Source organism: Macaca fascicularis, chromosome 1, assembly GCF_037993035.2.
Source record: "Macaca fascicularis isolate 582-1 chromosome 1, T2T-MFA8v1.1".
In the NCBI taxonomy this organism is placed as follows: domain Eukaryota; kingdom Metazoa; phylum Chordata; class Mammalia; order Primates; family Cercopithecidae; genus Macaca; species Macaca fascicularis.
This window is the reverse complement of record NC_088375.1, coordinates 38364900-38383592: the sequence shown is the minus strand read 5'-3', so window position 1 is coordinate 38383592 and position 18693 is coordinate 38364900. Positions and strand designations below refer to the sequence as shown.

Sequence of the window (18693 nt, the reverse complement as noted above, 5' to 3'; positions counted from 1 at the left end):
AACCAGGCTACGTCCTCATGGACAGTCAATAGCTAGCAGCAGGCACACATCCAGCCCGGCAAGTCTTTTGACCATGGCTGCCTGGAGAGGGGCTAAAATTTCCTACAATATCTATGAAAGTGTAGAAAAAACGTTTAAATTCAACAGTTGATAGGAATATTTGAAGAACTGATATTTCTAAATTACCTCATGTATTTCCTTGCCGAAGGGATACAAAAGCCCTGATGAACAGAACTTTAAAAACTGTATTGTCCCATCTAGTCAGAAGACAGGCTTTGAGTAACCACACAACATAAAATATTGTGATATTTAGAATACATGATAATTTGAAAGTTAGTAAAAGGGCAGAGGGTTTGGGAATTAATATTAATATGCTTCTCCTTGGTTCTCTTCTGTTACCCGCCTGTTCTCTTGAGCTACTTGGTTTTCTCCTTAACCTAGAAACTGGTCATAAGGAAGCAAAGTAGCATAGTACATCTATCACCAAAAATCATGCCTTGACTTTGATTATTCACATAGGTAGAATGGACCATAGGTGTGCTCTAGGTGGAGCAAGGCAGAATACTTTACTATCATTCCCATTCAGCAGTGCAGTTAATATACAATTTATTTAAATAAGGGGAAATTCTCATTTTATAAAGGTAAGCATTGGTTGAACTGTGGTGCTAATATGTGACTCACTGACAGAGTGAGTGAATGATAAGATGGATTATAAGGACAGTTTTTGGCAATAGAAGATTCTGAATAAATAGCTCTTGACAGATCTGATACTTTTTATTTTTTAAAGGAAAAAACCAGAATAAGAGGCTTTAATATCTGCCTGGAAAGGGGTGAAGAGTAATCTGTAACTTGAGATACAAAATTCAGCTTACCCTGAGGCAGTGATACCTAGTAGGAGGATGGTCTGGCTTTTCTGGCAGTGGTTTCAGATAAGTATGTAGTTTAGAAATAATTTTATCACCTTTCCCTTCTTGTCTCCATAAAACTAACGATAATAAAACCAACTTCAACTAAAACTAAATATTAAAGTAATGCCTAGTATATGATAGGATTAACACATACTCAATAAACACACATTAATTTTTAAGAATATAAGAACTCCACAATTATTCTAAGGGAAAAGGTGGGACACTAGAAAAAGAAGTGAATCAAAAAGTATAAGCCAGGCATGGTGGTGCATGCCTGCACTCCCAGCTAATTGGGACCACTTGTGCCCAGGAGTTTGAGGCCAGCCTGGGCAACATAGAAAAATACCCCATCTCTTAATAAATAAGGTATAAAATTGGTCATTATTCCCATAACCTTAAAAATATCTAATAAAAACTATCCATATAAAGATGCAGGTCACTGAAACTTTAAGGATTCTTCTGGATGTGTCTAGGATGGATACAAGACAGAGCAGCCTCCTAGCACCATCTGGGATTGTGGACTGCTGCTCTAGCGAGGTCTTTGTCTCTTCATCGACAAACTGAGATGACTCATTAATATAAATATTTCTGAGATGCTACATATTTGGAAAAATATAAAATACTACAGGCATACAAATGTTGAGTATGTACTATCAAATTGTAAAAGTGGTGTTGAGTATCTAGTGATTCTTATATATTCATATCCTGACTTTGGCCTGGGAACTCCATATTATCATATTCTGATTTAGCCTACACAGAAAAATAGTAATAACAGAGTTTATGGCACTGAAGTAAGATGAAAAGGCTTTGATGCTTTAGTCGATAAATTATTTTTCTCTTTGCATTGTGGGCATATTCATCTTAGGGTCAGTTAATTTTGTAATCTTTCCTAGACATATATAAGGCAACAATAATTAGTCCAGGAATTCTGCAGAAAAGTGCTATGTTCCCTCACAGGGCATGGGTATGCAGTGATAGCAGTGTCCACCTCTCCAAAATGTAACTGGACACATCATTTCACCTCATAGTTGTAATATTTGAGATTCTTTGTGTGAGTAAAAGAAAGATTTGTTGCAATAATCCCATTGCTTTAGAGTCACACCTCACATATTACCTGAAGATAAAAGGCCATTTAAACTTTTTTTAACTTGGTAGGATAGTTTAAAATTTTCACCACTGTAGTCTGTTTGCCCTAACCCCATATGAAAATTAGTCCTAAGGGGAACTATGTTCAGGAATTCAAGAAACCCAGAGAGAAAAACACAGTCACACAAACCATTCACCAGTGACAAAGGAGTCAGCAAACTGTTGGAAAACAGAGAGAACTTGTAATAATGAAAAAAGGACAGAGTTTAGTAACCAATCACTTATTTTCTTTTAAAAACACATAACCACATTAACTTTTTGCTTTATACAACCATCTAGAAACTATAAAACAGTACCACATTGTGCATTTAACCTACTTATCAAGAAGGGAACTTCATAAGTCGTAAGAATTCTACCCATATAGGAAGGAAAAAGGAGACAGCTAATAGCATAGTCACAGATACAACATGAGTCCAAGCAAGCATCAATTCTCCGACGTCACCTTTTCCATTTACCAGAGTGGAGACTGAGAAAGAGAGTAAGGGAGAAAAAAGAGGGAAAGAAGCACCCACAGAAGACTAATCACAATCCATAGTTACTTTTGACAACTATAGCTCAGGGTTTCATAGAATAGTATCATTTGACCAACACAGTGTGGTGGAGGGAGAGGGGTGAAGGAAACACAAATAGAAGGAGAGAGTTTGAACAGAAAAATACAATCTTCACCCTATTTCCCTCCTAAATACTCTTCATTGATACAAGCTTCTGTGCTAATCCAGAAAATGGCAAGAAATTAATCTTCACAACATGATAAAGAGTTCTGTTCTTTTTGCAATTGAAATGTGAGTGGCTCACAATTTTACAATTCAAAATAACAACGTCATGAACAATTACCCTTTAGGGATTTTTCACAATCTTTCCCCCTATTCCCACCATGCTGGTGTTGCTATAGGGCAATCAGGGAAGTGCAGGTAGGGACTTCAGAGATAATGATCAAGGGATAGTGAGATGGAAGCCTGGCTCTTTCTTAGACGTCCACATCTTTCTAGAAGTACTGCAGTCTTTCCCTCCGACTTGTGGTGGCACAGAGGAAAGGGCATAGGAAGAACTAAGGTAATATGGTGGAAGTATAGTCAAGTAACTGGTTTGAAGGTATACAATATGAGACTGTGTACTTAGTAGATATACTGAATCCAAGGCAAACAACGGGTTATTTGATTGTCCTCCTTAGGTTGATGGCACCATACAAAAAACTGAAGGTGGCTTTGATTTGATGATAAAATAAACCAAAGGTTTGCTACAAGGAAACATACTTCAGTTGCAAATTAGTATAATGATTCTCCTCACTTTAAGGGAAACTCTCATCTTGTTCTCACTTCATCTTCCACCATAAATAAGCAAATATATTCTGGAAGGCTGTTTTCTAGGGGCAACTCAATATCAGAGTTTTGATAATTCATACAAGAAAGGCATCATGAGTCATGCCAATCAACAGGCTCCTCTCCGTTCTCAGGCAAACTTCCTGTATGGACTAACTTAGGCTCTTCCAAACCTAATGAGATGTTTTTACTTTTTCTTATTTGGTGAGTATGCTGGTTAAATCATTGGTTTGTAACACAACAAGTGCAAATTTCTTATGCTATCATATAATCAACTCTGTCCCACATTACCATGTGCCCTAACATTGTATAGACTTAAAATACAATGCAGAAAGTTGAGAGTTTGTAGGATTTACTATTAAGACTGATTTCTGAAATGCAGAAATGTATACGTGTTTGCATTCAGAAAACCTTTAACACTCCTTGTCTTGGCTCATGATCACAAGCAAGAAAAATTTAGATCACTCAGAAAAAGAATATGAACAAAGCTGACAAACTGGATTTATTCTTCTTTACCTAACTTTTGCAGAAGTTCTACCAAACCTTCAATTGTCTTCATCTGGTCATTAGAGAGATCTTACCTGTAATGACACTGAATTCCTATTATATTTGAGAAAAGTGTGGTGATTTTGTAGTTGACAGAGCTACAAATTCAACTTTTTTTTTCTCTCAGAAGCTATCTCAATTTTAAAAACTCAAATGTTGTACAGTAAGAGGTACTTGTTTTTTGAGAGGAAAATTTCATGTAAACCATTAAAAGAAAACAATAACCTGAAATCTGCTTACCAGATAAAGTACAGTTGTTCCAGAGTATCCCACGTTTTAAAATAATGCCACAGATAGGGTTATTTTCTTAATTATTTTCCTTAGAATAAGAAATTTTTGTAGTCACTGCTTAGAAAATTACATTTGGGAATAAAGAACTATTTCCTGAATAATGCAAAGTAATGGGGAAAAGATGATAGGAAAATAAAGGCAGGTCTTTCCCAGCAATTTAATAACCACTGAGCAGAGAGATGGAGGCATCACCTTCGAGTCATCAGGCTCATGTAATTTCCTAACTGCCTTGCTGAGGCTTACTGCCAGCGTCCAACATCTTGCTCTTCTCTGCTATCTCCAAAGTTATTTTACTTATCATCAACTAATGTCTGTTAATCTGATACCTGTATGACTCAGTACTACTTTACTTTCTTTCTGTTCTTACCTTGCCCTGGTTCACCTATCCAGAAATGGATGAACTGCTTTCTCTAGTTACTGTGAATGTACTTTGGTCAAAGCATGGTAGAAAGATAATACATATCAACACGTTACTTCTGGTAAAAAGCTCAGTTAAAGTCATAGAACTCTCATGTTTAGAATATCAGGAAGTCAGGGATCCTAGCGGCTGGGGCCCATTTTCCTCTTTACATGGTTTTTATAAGTTACTACTGAGGTGAATGGTGTTCTCCCACACCATTGCTTCTGACTGAAGTTAAGCAGCTTGCCTAAGGAGCCTAATGGCAGAGTGCTGAAAAAAGTTGCACCTGGGTTTTTGACTACTTTCCAGTCTTACAAATGACCATCATAACCTAATTAATGATTTAATCTTTGATTTCATTGTTTCTCTGTATGCTGTGAAATCAACGATTATGCCACTGTAATGGCATAGGCAGCCTTAAATATAGGCACTCATTTGTGCATAGACAGTAAACCACTTTTGTCTTTTAATTTCTCTACACACATCAATGCTTTCTATACTATCATAAAATGAAAAACGAGTTTTATTGATTTACTTAGACTTCCTTTTCATTCCTTTGAAGAGTATTTTAATTGATATTAAAAACTGAGTGATTCTCCAAAATAAAACTAGAATTTCTAAACCTAAAATCAAATGAAGTTTTAACTTTGGTTAGGTTGCTGCTCCTTTAAAATGAGTATGTGATTTTTTTTTTTTTTTAGATGGAGTCTTGCTCTGTTGCCCAGGCTGGAGTGCAGTGGCATGATCTCATCTCACTGCAACCTCTGCTTCCCGGGTTCAAGCAATTCTCCTGCCTCAGCCTCCCGAGTAGCTGGGATTACAGGCATGCGCCACCACGCCCAGCTAATTTTTGTATTTTTAGTAGAGATAGGGTTTCACCATGTTGGTCAGGCTGGTCTCAAACTCCTGAGATCGTGACCTGCCCACCTTGGCCTCCCAAAGTGCTGGGATTACAGATGTGAGCCACTGCGCCCAGTCAATGTTCATTTTTAAGAGTTCTATTGAGAATTTCAGTGTATGGGAGCCTCCAACCAAATTGCAGGGTGGACACAACATTCGCAACTGCTAGGGCATGTAAAATTTAGGAGAGGAAAGTGCACATTGCCTTTTTTGAAAGAAAAAAATTAAATGTATGCTTTGTCTCCCACGGTCTCTTGATGAGGAAAAGCCCTCTTTTCTCTTCACAGCTTTAAGAGGAACATAAAGCTGTGTACTTAAATACATATTTAAACTTCTGTCACATAGCAAGCTGAAAGTTACATAAGCGTTATTTTTGAATAGACTATGCTAATCTGACAAACACTTCAGAAAAGGATTACATCTATCATTGCATCATATGTGAAAGAATAAGACCGATTAGGGCCTAGAATCATAACAGTTGAAGAAAGACTAAACTGGCCATAGGATACATTAATGTAAAAACACTGGGGAATTCAAACAGCAGAAGTCAACGGGTAAGATTTTATGTGTGCCATCATAGAGATTCACTAATAAAGAATAAAGTTAACAATTCAAATGGCTCTGGATACACATTAGTACCACCAATTTTATTTATATAAGAAATGCCTGGTCCACTGGACTTTTCAATTTAACTCAGTAATAATTACTGCTGTTTCTTGACAGACCAGTGATATTTCCCCCATAGTTTTAAAGTATAAAAGACAGAATACTCAGGGGAAAAAAAAACCTCAAGTATAAATAATGCAACCTTTAATCTACCAAGGGTCACTAACTTGTTAACACTGATTATTATAAATGATTCAATTTATTTAAACTAAAAAGCATTAATTAAACATTTACTCTTCCATTTTGGGTCAAGGGACATGCTTGACAAAACACAAAAAAGCAATAGAAGCACAAAGTTGTATGATTTTTTCCAGAAAACAAAACAAAACAAAAAAACCTCGATTCAAAAAGGGAACAAATTTTGGAAGCTAGTCAGAATAAAGATGGAAGAAACTACTTTAAAAAGAAACTATTTGTCAGTTAATTGATAAAAATTTTCTAGTAACAGTAACTTTAATCTTACTGGAGTTACAACAGGGATGGGTAAAGACTTTAATACATGGTGGAAGTGCTGATGATAGAAGGAGTGTATTAAAGGGCAGTAACTGAATGTTTTGACTAAGCAAATGGTAATAATAGCTGCCCTTCCACTTATTTGTTCCTTTGTTTCAATTAAGCTGAAAATTATAGGACTAAATTTACTTTCATGAATCTGCTGGTATTGACTTGGAATTTTCATCTTGGTCTGGGGGTTATTAAAACACATTTTACCATGTCCTGGAATTTATATTAATTTTGTTAGATAATGAAATGCTAAATTTAACGCCAACCATATTCAATAATGTAATATCTCTTACGGCTTTCAGGCTTATTTGGATGACTAAGGAACAAAGGGAAGAAATGAGACAAAGAAGTGACAATGGGCACTGTGGACAGATCATAATAGTCTACTATTTCTAAGCAGTGTACTTCTCATGTATGACCAAGTTTAGATCCCTACAATTTTAAAACAGGTTTTCTATCATGGGATGGCATGAAATCCAATGATCATCCTTTAAAACTGCTGGGAGAAATGGCTGCCAAGGTCTTTTGTATCAACATAATGTGAATGAGGAAGGATAATTTGTTCCATGTGCTCAAAAATATAGTTTCCCCATGACAGACTTTTAATTTGATCAAATTCTGGCTAAAGTGGTTGAGCCCAGAAGAAAAACTATCTAGTGAGGGCACACAGAGCCTCTGAAATACCTCTGTCTTCTGATTCAGAGCTAGCAAAGGTCATGCTACAGTGACCATACATGCGGATGCATAATAAGGCATAGCTTCAGCTGTTAAGGTTGAAATATGGGCCAGTGTATTCCACATCTGTTCCTTAAAAAGTTAAAAAAATTATCAGAACCTCTTCCATGAAATTCAGCTGGTGGTGTGGTGTGGGATTCCTTGTTATGAGACATATGCTCAGGACTCTAAAGCAGCAGCAACTTAAGAAGTTAGCAATGAAACTTTGGCTTAAAATAAAAACAAAGGAAAGAAAAGGTCAAACTGGTACAAGTTGTCTCCTGAAAGAGGTATGTGGGACTGACCCTCATAAATGTCATCCAACATAAGTTTCCCCTGCCTTCTTTTACTGTTATCACCTTCATTGCACAGGAGTTATATCATTCTTTATGGTTAAGTTTCATAAATAATGAGAAAACTATGTGTAACAAATACATCATATTTCCCACCCACCCAGCAACCCTTCCCAAAATAAGAAAAGTTACACCAAATTAAAAAGTAGCTTCATGAATGAAGGTACTGCTTTAAGTTGCACTTTTCCTGCAAGTGCGGCCAGTGCCTTTGCGCTGGGTATGAAGGAAAGAAAAAAATTCTCCACATAAACTGACAAAAAATTTAAAAACCAATGTCCGGTTTCAACCAGTCAAAACCGGGTCGAGCGGAAGCCGAGATATCTCAGTACCGTCCCATCAGAGGGTCCCTGCAATGCCTGTTCTTCATCCTGATAGGTATCTATGTCCTTGTGATTGTAAACAATCCATAAGATACTATGTTTTGTTCCTTTAAACATCCTCTGATTGGCAAATGAAGTAAATATTTGTTTTAAAAATAGAAAATTAAAATTAAACCAGAAGAAAAGAAAAGAAACACAGTGAGCTTGTTTGGAGTCCATAGGATCCGATCCGGAAGAGCTCGGAAAATGTGTTATGTGTTTTCTCCTGTTTTCGGCTGGAAAGGTACTAGAGGTTGCGTTGGTCGAGGAAAGGATTGTAGAGTAGGAAAACCAAAGACGTGAATCTAGACTTCAGAAAATTCAAGTGTTAGCTTCATCATCTGTGTCTTCTATCAATACCTTAGTGTCACGAGCCTTGGATCTAGTGGTAACAAGGGGGACAAAAAGCACTTAGTCCATTACTCAAATATAAACACTTGCACTGTATTAGACACATTTCCAGTCTTACCACCATTAAACATACATCCCAAACAGGGACTATCTGCTGTACCAGATGGATTATTCTAGAGTTTCCAATTCAATTTCAGATATTACTGGAAATACACTAAGAAACTAGATCACAACCAGAGGAAGGTAACAAGAACAATGGCAGGATATGCGCAACGCAGAGGGTAGTCATCTGGGTTTGAGTACTGACATTGATTTTTCTTTTTTTTTTTTGAGACAGAGTCTCGCTCTGTCAGCCAGGCTGGAGTATAGTGGTGCGATCTCAGCTCACTGCAACCTCCATCTCCCAGGCTCAAGCAATTCTCCTGCCTCAGCCTCCTGAGTAGCTGGGATTACAGGCATGTGCCACCATGCCCGGCTAATTTTTGTATTTTTAGTAGAGATGGGCTTTCACCATGTTGGCCAGGCTGGTCTCAAACTTCTGACCTCAGGTAATCTGTCCGCCTTGGCCTCCCAAAGTGTTAGGATTATAGGCGTGAGCCACTGAACCTGGCCACCTTTCATTTTATGATGCATCTATTTAACCCTTTGAGTGCCTGTTTCCATCTCTGTAAGGCAGGAATGATAATACCAATTTCACTTAATACCACTTTCACCTCATGGAGACGGTGTGCATTATCAAGTGAGAGCATGGATGAAAAAAGCATTAAACAAACAAGAAACTGGTTGGTTCCTAAAATCCCAGCTCCTTGGGAGGCTGACATAAGAGGATGGCCTGAGCCTGGGAGTTTGAGACCAGTCTGAGCATCACAGTGAGACTCTGTCTCTTAAAAAAAAAAAAAAAAAAAAAAAGCCAGGTATGATAGTGCACACCTGTAGCCCCAGCTACTCAGGAAGCTGAGGCAGGAGGATCACTTCAGCTCAGGAGCTCAAGGCTGCAGTAAGCTATGATCACACTACTGCGCTCCAGCCTAGGTGACAGACTGAGACCACATCTCAAAAACAGAAACAAAAACAAAACCCTACAAAACAAATGTAAGGAATTGTGATAAGGATGAGGAGGATGACAGATATAACACCACTTGAGGCATACATGAGAAACCAAAAGAGTTAGCCAGCAGAAGAGAAGACCTAAGGAGAGGCATAACAGTTATTTCTCTTCAAAGAGTTGACAACATACAATGCAGAAGAGGGAGGAGACTCATTATTAGTTATGTGAGAGAGCCCAACTAGGATCAAATGGTTAAAGTTACAGTGAAATTACAGTGAAGCATATTTCAGCCCAACATAAACCATCTACCACTATAAATACCAACAATAAAATCGAGTGGCTGAGTGCGGTGGCTCATGCCTGTAATCCCAGCACTTTGGGAGGCCAAGGAGGGAAGATTTCTTGAGGTTAGGAGTTTGAGACTAGCCTGGGCAACATAGTAAGACCCTGTCTCTACAAAAAATAAAAAATTAGCTGGGTAGAGTGGTGCAGGCTTGTAGTCTCAGCTCCTTGGGAGGCTGAGGTGAGAGGAGTGCTTGAACCCAGGAGGTTGAGGCTGCAGTGAGTCATGATCGTGCTGCTGCACTGATCCAACCTGGGCAATGGAGTGAGATACTGTTTCAAACAAATGAACAAACAAAAAAACCACACGCATTAAGGATATGCTAAAGGTTGCATGAGTGATAAAGTCAGTACTGAAACTCAGATCTTATTTTGGATTTCCTGCTCTCTCCGCTGCACATCAACCACTCCATTCCTAATGTCTTACTCTCGGTGCAATCTGGTTTCCCAGTGTTTCTCCATTAAACACCTGAAATGGAACAGAATAATCTATTGCCAAAGAGCCCCTTGTTTCTGAAGCAGAAATAGTCTATGTTTAGATTGCCCTCTGCTGGTAACTAACAAGGATAATTAGACTTCAAAATCAGGAGCTCAGTGAGGTCACCAACCACACTCAGCATTTTCTTCCAGTCCTTTGTGGCACTTATCTCGCTGACCCACTCAGTGCTCCCCTGCCCCAGCTTCTTCAAACTCTGCTTCCTTGGGATCACAGTACCAACCATGCTTCGTTTTGATGCCCTTCCTACTACCTCCCTGACTACTCCTGCCTCTTTTGTTTATTTTCTTTTTTTCTCTTGTCTGTGTTTCTTCCCTGGCTAATGTGGTTGAGCCAGGGAATAAGACTCAGTTCCCTGCTCTCTGCTTTTCTCTACCTTCTTCAGAGAACTTCCAAATCTCTATTTAAAGCTCAGCAGGTTCTACTCTACTCTTCTATATCCAGTGAGTTACTGATACTACCTTCTGTTTCTTACTTCCTTTGAAACATCTCCTTACATTCCTTTTGGTCCAACTCTAAGCATCCTAATCTGAATCTTCACTGCCCCATACATTAAAGTACTGCATAGCTTTTCATCTGGCTTTCTGGCCTTGAGTTTTCCCTTGCCTAATCTATCTTACACAGTGCTATTAAAACTTCCTAGGATACTACTTTCACAATGTCATTCTTCTGCAAAAAAATTCTCTGTGATTCGTGGCCGGGTGCAGTGGCTCACACCTATAATCCCAGCACTTTGGGAGGCCAAGGCGGACGGATCACGAGGTCAGGAGATCGAGACCATCCTGGCTAACATGGTGAAAGCCTGTCTCTACTAAAAATACAAAAAATTAGCCGGGCGTGGTAGCGGGCGCCTGTAGTTCCAGCTACTCGGGAGACTGAGGCAGAAGAATGGTGTGAATCCGGAGGGTGGAGCTTGCAGTGAGTGGAGATCGCACCACTGCACTCCAGCCTGGGTGACAGAACAAGACTCCATCTCAAAAAAAAAAAAAAAAAAAAAAAAAAAAATTCTCTGTGACTCATTCCTGCCTACAAGATCAAGTTTGCATTTTCAGCCTTTTACAATCATACTTCATCTATTCAGAAAAATTATTCTTACTATAATTCTAGTCACATGGTTGTTCTTTCTGCACTTCATTTCTACCTTTATGTTCTTTACTGTGTCTCTAGTCTATTCATTCCCTTATCCTTTAGAAAACTGTTCATCCTCAACCTAAGTCTCCTTCATTCCAATCTACTGTGCTAGCTATTGTCTCTAAATTTTGAATGCAGTCACCATATACTGTATATTTATGGTAACTTTTAGCAACATATGTAGTCAATGACTGATAAAAACATTGCTGTAGGTATTTAATAAGAAGATACAAATAATAATAGTTTATATTTAGTAGGCTCTTTCTGTGAGGGAACTGGTCCAAGTTCTATGTAATAATGAATATAATCCACTTAACTGCCCTATGAGCAAGAACTATATTAATTCCAGTTTACAGATGAGGGGCAGAAAACAGAAATTAAGTAATTTGGTCAAGGCATAGATGGCAGGATTCCTAAAGTTTATAACATAAAAATCATTTGTATACAAAACATACAGAAGAGTCAAGTATTAATAAATCACTCTCCAACAACCTTTTCCTCCAGACAGTGGATCTTTAATGCCAAATTACTAGGTTATGCATTGATGACATTTACTCTATATGCTCATTTAGATAGTCTATAGGTTATATCATATGGAATTGCTGCTTATTACTGTTTTTTTTGTAGGCGAAAAATGGCTGAGTATTGGCAATTTCATTTGGTTCAACCTGATAGCTTCGTAGCTTACATGTTACCCAATGCTAAAACCCAAAGGAAATATGCCTCACAGAAGTAGAAGCCATACATACTGAGAAGCGAGGCGAGGCCGGCGCAGGGATATGCTCTGGTTGTACTTCCATGACCGATTCTTCTGGCGGTTTCGTACCCCATCATCCTGGTCCATCATCTGTTCTAGGAGAGTCTGATCATCTGCGTTCAGGGGGGCCACAGAGATGTCCCGCACAGCACGGAATTCACCACAGTTATTCAGATGTTCATTCTCCAGGCGGAAGAAGTTCCACACAAATCGCCTTAGCAAAATGGGGTAGATCAAAGTACTTATGAAATTGTAAGATACTTCTGCTACTTGTAAACCTCCCAGGGTATCAAGTTTCCACTCATGGAAACAAAAACACAGAATTAAGGGCCTGAATATTAAAATAGGGAAAGATGGTGTTGCGGGGAGGTTGGGGGTGGGGGACGGGTAAGGGAAATTAAGACTAGACTACGAAAAAGGAAGGGACTCATGGAATGCAGTTTTAGAGTGCTCATTCTTTCAACTTATTTGACAAATAGTTACTGAATGTCTACCATAAGGCAGTAAAGGCACAGAATGACACAAAGCCTTTTTGTCCTTATGGGGTGTAATTTCTAGTAGTGGAGACAGACAATGAGCAAGTAAACAATCAATCGGCTAATGATAAATACTGTGAAGAAAATAAAGCAGGACAAGGGAATAGAGTATGCCGTCATTAAGACTGGTTAGGGAAAGCTTTGAAGACATGGCAGCTATTGAAAACCTGAATGATATAAAGAAGCAAGTCATGTAAAAATCCTGGAGGAAAGCCTCCCAGGCAGAGGAAAATGGCAAGTATAAAAAGGCAAGTTGGAAACAGCAAGGTCAGTGGGGCTAAGAATAAGTGAGGTTAAAATAGCAGGAGATAATGATGGAGGGGTGGAAGAGGGCCTATCCACAGAGGGCCTTATAAACCATAGTTTAAATTTTAGGTCTAATGGAGAACAATGAGAGAACAACAGGAGAATAAAGTGATTTGTTTGAAAAAGGTCCTGCCCAATGGTGAAGAGATCAAAGGGAGACAAGAACAGCTGAAGAAAGACCAATTAGAAGGGCTGTTACAGCAGTCCAGAAAAGAGATGATGGTGACTTAAAGGTGGTAATAACAGAAGTGATGAGAAGCAGACAGACAAAGGATTTATTTATAAAGATGGAGGTGACAGAACTTACTGACATGGGATGTAAGTGGTCTTAGGGTTTTCGGTCTAAGTGAAAGGTGACACCATTTACTAAGATCAGAGATGCTAGGTTAGAGTTACTCATCAGATATGGGAGAATTCAGTAGAGAGGTGGACGAGAGTCTGCAGTTCAAGGGAAAGTTTATGGCTAGAGATAGCATAAAGACAGCACTTCAAATAATAGGTTTAGGAATAATACAACTAGAGGAGAGAAGAGCGCAGAAGATTAAATCCTGGAACACTCTAATACTTAAAAGTTTGGGAGGAGGAGGAAGAACCAGTAAAGGAGTGGACAAGGAATAGCTAGTGAGACAGGAGACTGTAGTTTCTGAGAAGTCAAGAGAAGAAAGTGCTTTGCTGGGAAGTAAAGTAAGATAAGTACAGAGAACTGACCAGGGGATTTAGCAAAATGGGGAGTATGGATCTAATAGCATAGGCTCTGGGTGACTGTCTAGATTCAAATCATGACTTTACCATTTGCTAGCTGTAATGACCTTGGATTAGTTACTTAACCTATGCTTCGGTGTCATCAGTAAAAGACATGATAACAGTACCTACTTGCTAAGATTGCTGTGAGGATTTAATAAAGGTAAAAGGCTTAGAATGCTGTCAGCTACATAGTAGGCACTACAATATTATTATTATAGATTATTAACAAAAGTGGTTTAGTTTGAGTATTGGGAATACATATTTGAATGAAAAAGAGAATGGGAGAGAAGTGAGAGTGGAGACAGCAAGTGCAGACATCTCTTGAAGAGTTTTGCTATAAAGGACAGCAGAAAGATTGGCAACAGTTGGAGGGAGAAAGCTGATCTAAAGATGGGGTTTTTTGTTTGTTTTAAATGGGATAGAACATTTGATTTAATTAGTAAGCAAATGATTTTTAAAAAAGAAATACAATAGTCATGAGGTATTTTTCTTTTTTTACTAGAATTTCTTTTAAAAAATTGATGAAGTAGCACCCATGAAAGAGAAAGAAGTGGGTGGGGAGGTGGCAGCAGCGATGGGGAGTTCAGGCGCCAGGCCGAGGCATTCAGGAAGGGAAGGAAGGGAAGGAGTACTGGTTTATCTTTTGGTTTCCAGCTTCTATCTTATTTTAACAGACAGTATTTGTCTATCCTGACTCAGAGGAATGTTATACACCTGTCTGAAAATATCTTTATATCATCTTATTTGGGAGGCTGAGGTGGGTGGATCAACTGAGGTCAAGAGTTTGAGATCAGCCTGGCCAACATGGTTTTCCAATTCTAAGGCTGATGAGAAATTTGAGAAAAGTTGGAAAATTTAAGATTTTCAAGTACAAGTTATAATAAATTCTAATTTGTAAGTATTGGGTGTCTTTTAGGTTAAAAAGAATCTTTAATAAACTTTTCAGTAGTTTGCTTACCGGAAAACCTCAAGGGGGGCAAAGACAGTAGCAATTATGTCCCCAGAATGAGGCAACAAAGTTGTAGAGGTAATCGAGATTTGGATAGTCCAAGCAAAGCGCAGAATCACATCCTCTATTATGGCACAGTAGTAGTAGGCCTGATAAATAAACAAATTGAGTATGTTTCCCATCACATTTTTCATAAACAGGCATACTAATGAGCACATGTCCTACCAACAAGACTCACATATGTCCTATGAATAAACACAGGTTTAAGAGGAAAGTTGCATTTTATTTTGCAGGAAAGTACACATTATATTTTAGAATTATTTCTACCAATTTAGTTTTTTCTTAAATGGTATAATATGCAATATGAAGTATTACTGAATTTGAGTAATCATTAACAAATATACTTCAGTGCCATACCGTATACCAGGCTTTCTTCTAGGGCCCAGAAATATAAGCTGGTTAAGATCCTTGATCAATTGAGATTACATTCTAACAGGTACAGTAGACTTAATAGCTAATATCAGAAAAGATTAGCAGATTTATTCACTGTGTTATTTGTACTTTTATTCTCCATTTGCCTTACCCTGTATTTGAAGAAAGTTTTGTCTTGCTTTTTGATGTGAATGAAATTAAGCTTGGATTTCACAACCATGGTCGAATTTAAGAAATGTTCTATTTTTACATGGGGAAGACGGTGCTCAAGTAATACTTGCAGGTACTAGCACCCAGGATTTAGGAGTCCAGTCCAGTTTTAGCTACACAAAAGTCTTAAGTACACAAATTGCCAATAGACCAGAACTATATAATTCATAGATTTGCTCATTATTAATCTCAAGGAAATTAGCTCTTTAAATATATGTATTTAAAGAATGTGAAATTTTTGGGAAGGGAAACTACTATGTATTAAGCCATATTTATTTTACTTAAAAAATTTTTAAACAAAGTAATACTAGTCATTGTGAGAAAGCTATTGTTAAAAAAAAAAAAAAAAAAAAGGCCCCTGGCCACCTTCTTTCCATCCCTAGAGACCAAACATTTTCAAAATTTGTAGCTATTTCTTCTACTTAGCCTCCATATATTAAAATAGTATGTGTATAGTGTTTTATCTCGATTACTCAATTTTAGACATTATTCACTGATGATTATGATAAATTTAATGAGATTATGAGGATTTTAACACATTCACATGGCTCACTATTCCCTCTCCCATCCCCGCAATATAGTGATAATGCAATTTTTGGGTAAATCCACATTCGATTTATTATTAGGCTTAATTGAAGAACTGCAATTTCATGTGCCTTTCAGAGTCAGTCTTAAGCTATTCACCACTGACCAATGTGGGAGCTGATGTCACCAAAAATGTGGAAGTCTTTTGGGAGGAATACACCTATCTTGAGGTCAAGAGACACAGAAAAGTTAAGTTTGAATATAAAGATAACAAAAATTGTTCCTGGACCTGGGGTGTGGTGCTTAATATTATGCATTCATAAGAACTGATTTTAAGGTTCATATACCTGTGTTCTAAATTTTTAACGAAGCTCCACTGGATTCCACACTTTTCAAGCTAGATTAATTTTATTTCAAGTATTTGCCTTTTTAGTTTTTTGTTTTAGTTTTTTTAAGACAGGGTCTTGCTCCATCACCCAGGCTGCAGTACAGTGGCATGAACATAGCACTGCCGTGTTGAACTCCTGGGCTCAAGTGATCCTCCTGCCTCAGCATCCCGAGTAGCTGGGGCTACAGGCGTGTGCCACCACATCCAGTTATTTTTATTTTATTTTTTAGTAGAGTCAGGGTCTCACACTATGATGCCTAGGCTGGTCTGGAACTCAAGCAGTTCTCCTGTCCTGGCTTCCCAAAGTGCTGGGATTACAGGTATGAGCCACCATGTCTGGCCAGTATTTTTTAAAATTAAAGGAACGTGGTGATCCAGCAGAACATCTTTCTTATAAGTTTGTAAATTATAATGTAGGAAAGTATTTTGTTTTTTAGAGTCATGAAAATATGTAACAACAAAGAAACTGAGTGAAAAATTCTATTCACTAATTTTATTACCTAGAAATCACTATGTTAGAACTATTTAAAAGGGGGAATGGATTAACATTTATATAAAGACATAAACGATTTATCTAAGCAATTATCATAATAAGAAACAAATATTTTGGGAGGCCGAGGCAGGCGGATCACGAGGTCAGGGGATCAAGACCATCCTGGCTAACACGGTGAAACCCCGTCTCTACTAAAATTCAAAAAATTAGCCGGGTGTGGTGGCGGGCACCTGTAGTCCCAGCAACTTGGGAGGCTGAGGCAGGAGAATGGCGTGCACCTGGGAGTCGGAGCTGGCAGTGAGCTGAGATTGTACCACTGCACTCTAGCCTGAGCGACAGAGTGAGACTCTGACTCAAAACAAAAAACAAAAAACAAATGTTTTATAGCTCTCAGAGGGCAAGAACAATATAAACAGAAATAAAACACACTTATTTGGTGAGCACAAAAGGGCCATCTTTAACTGAGCTCATATCTACTCTCTGATTATTAATTTTCTTTTCAAATTAGATTTATAAAAATATGTCTAATATCTTGGTCATATATTCTAATTTTTCACATCTGGGGTATTGCTATAGTTTAGGTAAAAAAGATCACTGTCAACAATTTCCCCTTTTCCCCTTTATATGTTCATCTGAAGTTACTCTACGTATCATTCTTTGAATTCACTATTCCTCACACCTGAAAATGCCTTCCCTACTTACTAATTGAATATTACGTATCCATACACTTTTCCAAATACAATTTTAAGGTACTGGTGACATGCTGATAAGAGTATAAAATGTTAGTGACCTAATCTACACTTCCCTCTCCATCACAGAATTTTAAACTGGGAAAAGATCAAGAGATAATCTAGTTTAACATACTTACCCTTATAAACGAGAATCTACTATAGTCTGGTTGCAGAAAATCATACAGCTAGTTAGTGAAAGAGCTGGGATTAGAATTCACATTCACTTTCAGGATTACCAGTTCACTGTTTAATTTCTTTCAAGGTCTAATCATGATATTTATCCTTTTCTAAAATATCTCTGAGTAAATATATTTTTGATTTTTAAATTCAGCCCCTGTCTTTTTATTAATACACAGATAAAATCCTAAGATAATTCCTAAAGAATTATTCCTAAAGAATTATCTATATTTTCTGATTGAAATGGCACTTGATTTTAACAAATATTAGATGAAACAATTGAAAGGAGAAGTCTTCCTGATGCAATCAAGCAGAGTCACGCACTCCTTCTCCTTGGTCTTTTCATAACATTTTTCATTTAGTCAAGTACTTATTCATTCATTCCAGAAACATTAAGTCTGCTATATACCAGGAACTATGCTGGGAAGTGAAGAATATGGACACCTAAACACATTATTATAATGCAGTGTTTACTGCTATAATGATAGTTTATATAGGGTAAAAAAAGATTAAGACGAACAGCTGACTATGCTAGGAAAAATAAAGAAAGGCTTCTTGGAGAAAGTAACACTGAAACTGACTTTTAAAAAGGAGGAACAGGTGTTTACAAAGCAGACAAGAGAGACAGAGTGTTTCAGACTGAGGGCATTCCACGTTCAAAAACAAATCATAAACTACAGTAAGTTATTTATTATTCTATTCCAGTCTTTATCACATTGTATTGCAATTTGTTTACTTATCTGAACATAGTTTATGGCTTTCCTTGAAAACAAGAATTTTACTTTGTTTTTATTTCCTATAGTACCTAGCATATAGTAAACATCTAATATATTTTTGTTGGTGAATGAATTAGTATTTTTGTTAATTCTTTTTCTAATTATATTACAGTAATATAATTAGAGGTTGGGTCTGTACTGCAACAGGATTAGCTAGTGGTATACCTAAGTTTGTTTGTTCTTTTAAACAAACAC

General features: G+C 37.6%; 1 protein-coding gene across 3 annotated transcripts in view; it reads right to left on the bottom strand.

Moving 5' to 3' along the window:
* Positions 1-2214: 2214 nt before the first annotated feature.
* XPR1 (xenotropic and polytropic retrovirus receptor 1) overlaps positions 2215-18693 on the bottom strand; it is a 257324-nt gene continuing 240845 nt past the window's right edge. For 2 of the 3 annotated variants that reach the window (XM_045399533.3, XM_045399577.3), the window contains 3 exons: positions 14776-14915; positions 12224-12445; positions 2215-8488 (listed from right to left, as the gene is read on the bottom strand). In XM_045399533.3, coding sequence (XP_045255468.1) covers positions 8428-8488; positions 12224-12445; positions 14776-14915 — 423 coding nt within the window. In that variant the 3' untranslated portion in view covers positions 2215-8427. The remainder of the gene's footprint in view (positions 8489-12223; positions 12446-14775; positions 14916-18693) is intronic. The other variant, XM_074027870.1, reaches the window with a different exon arrangement.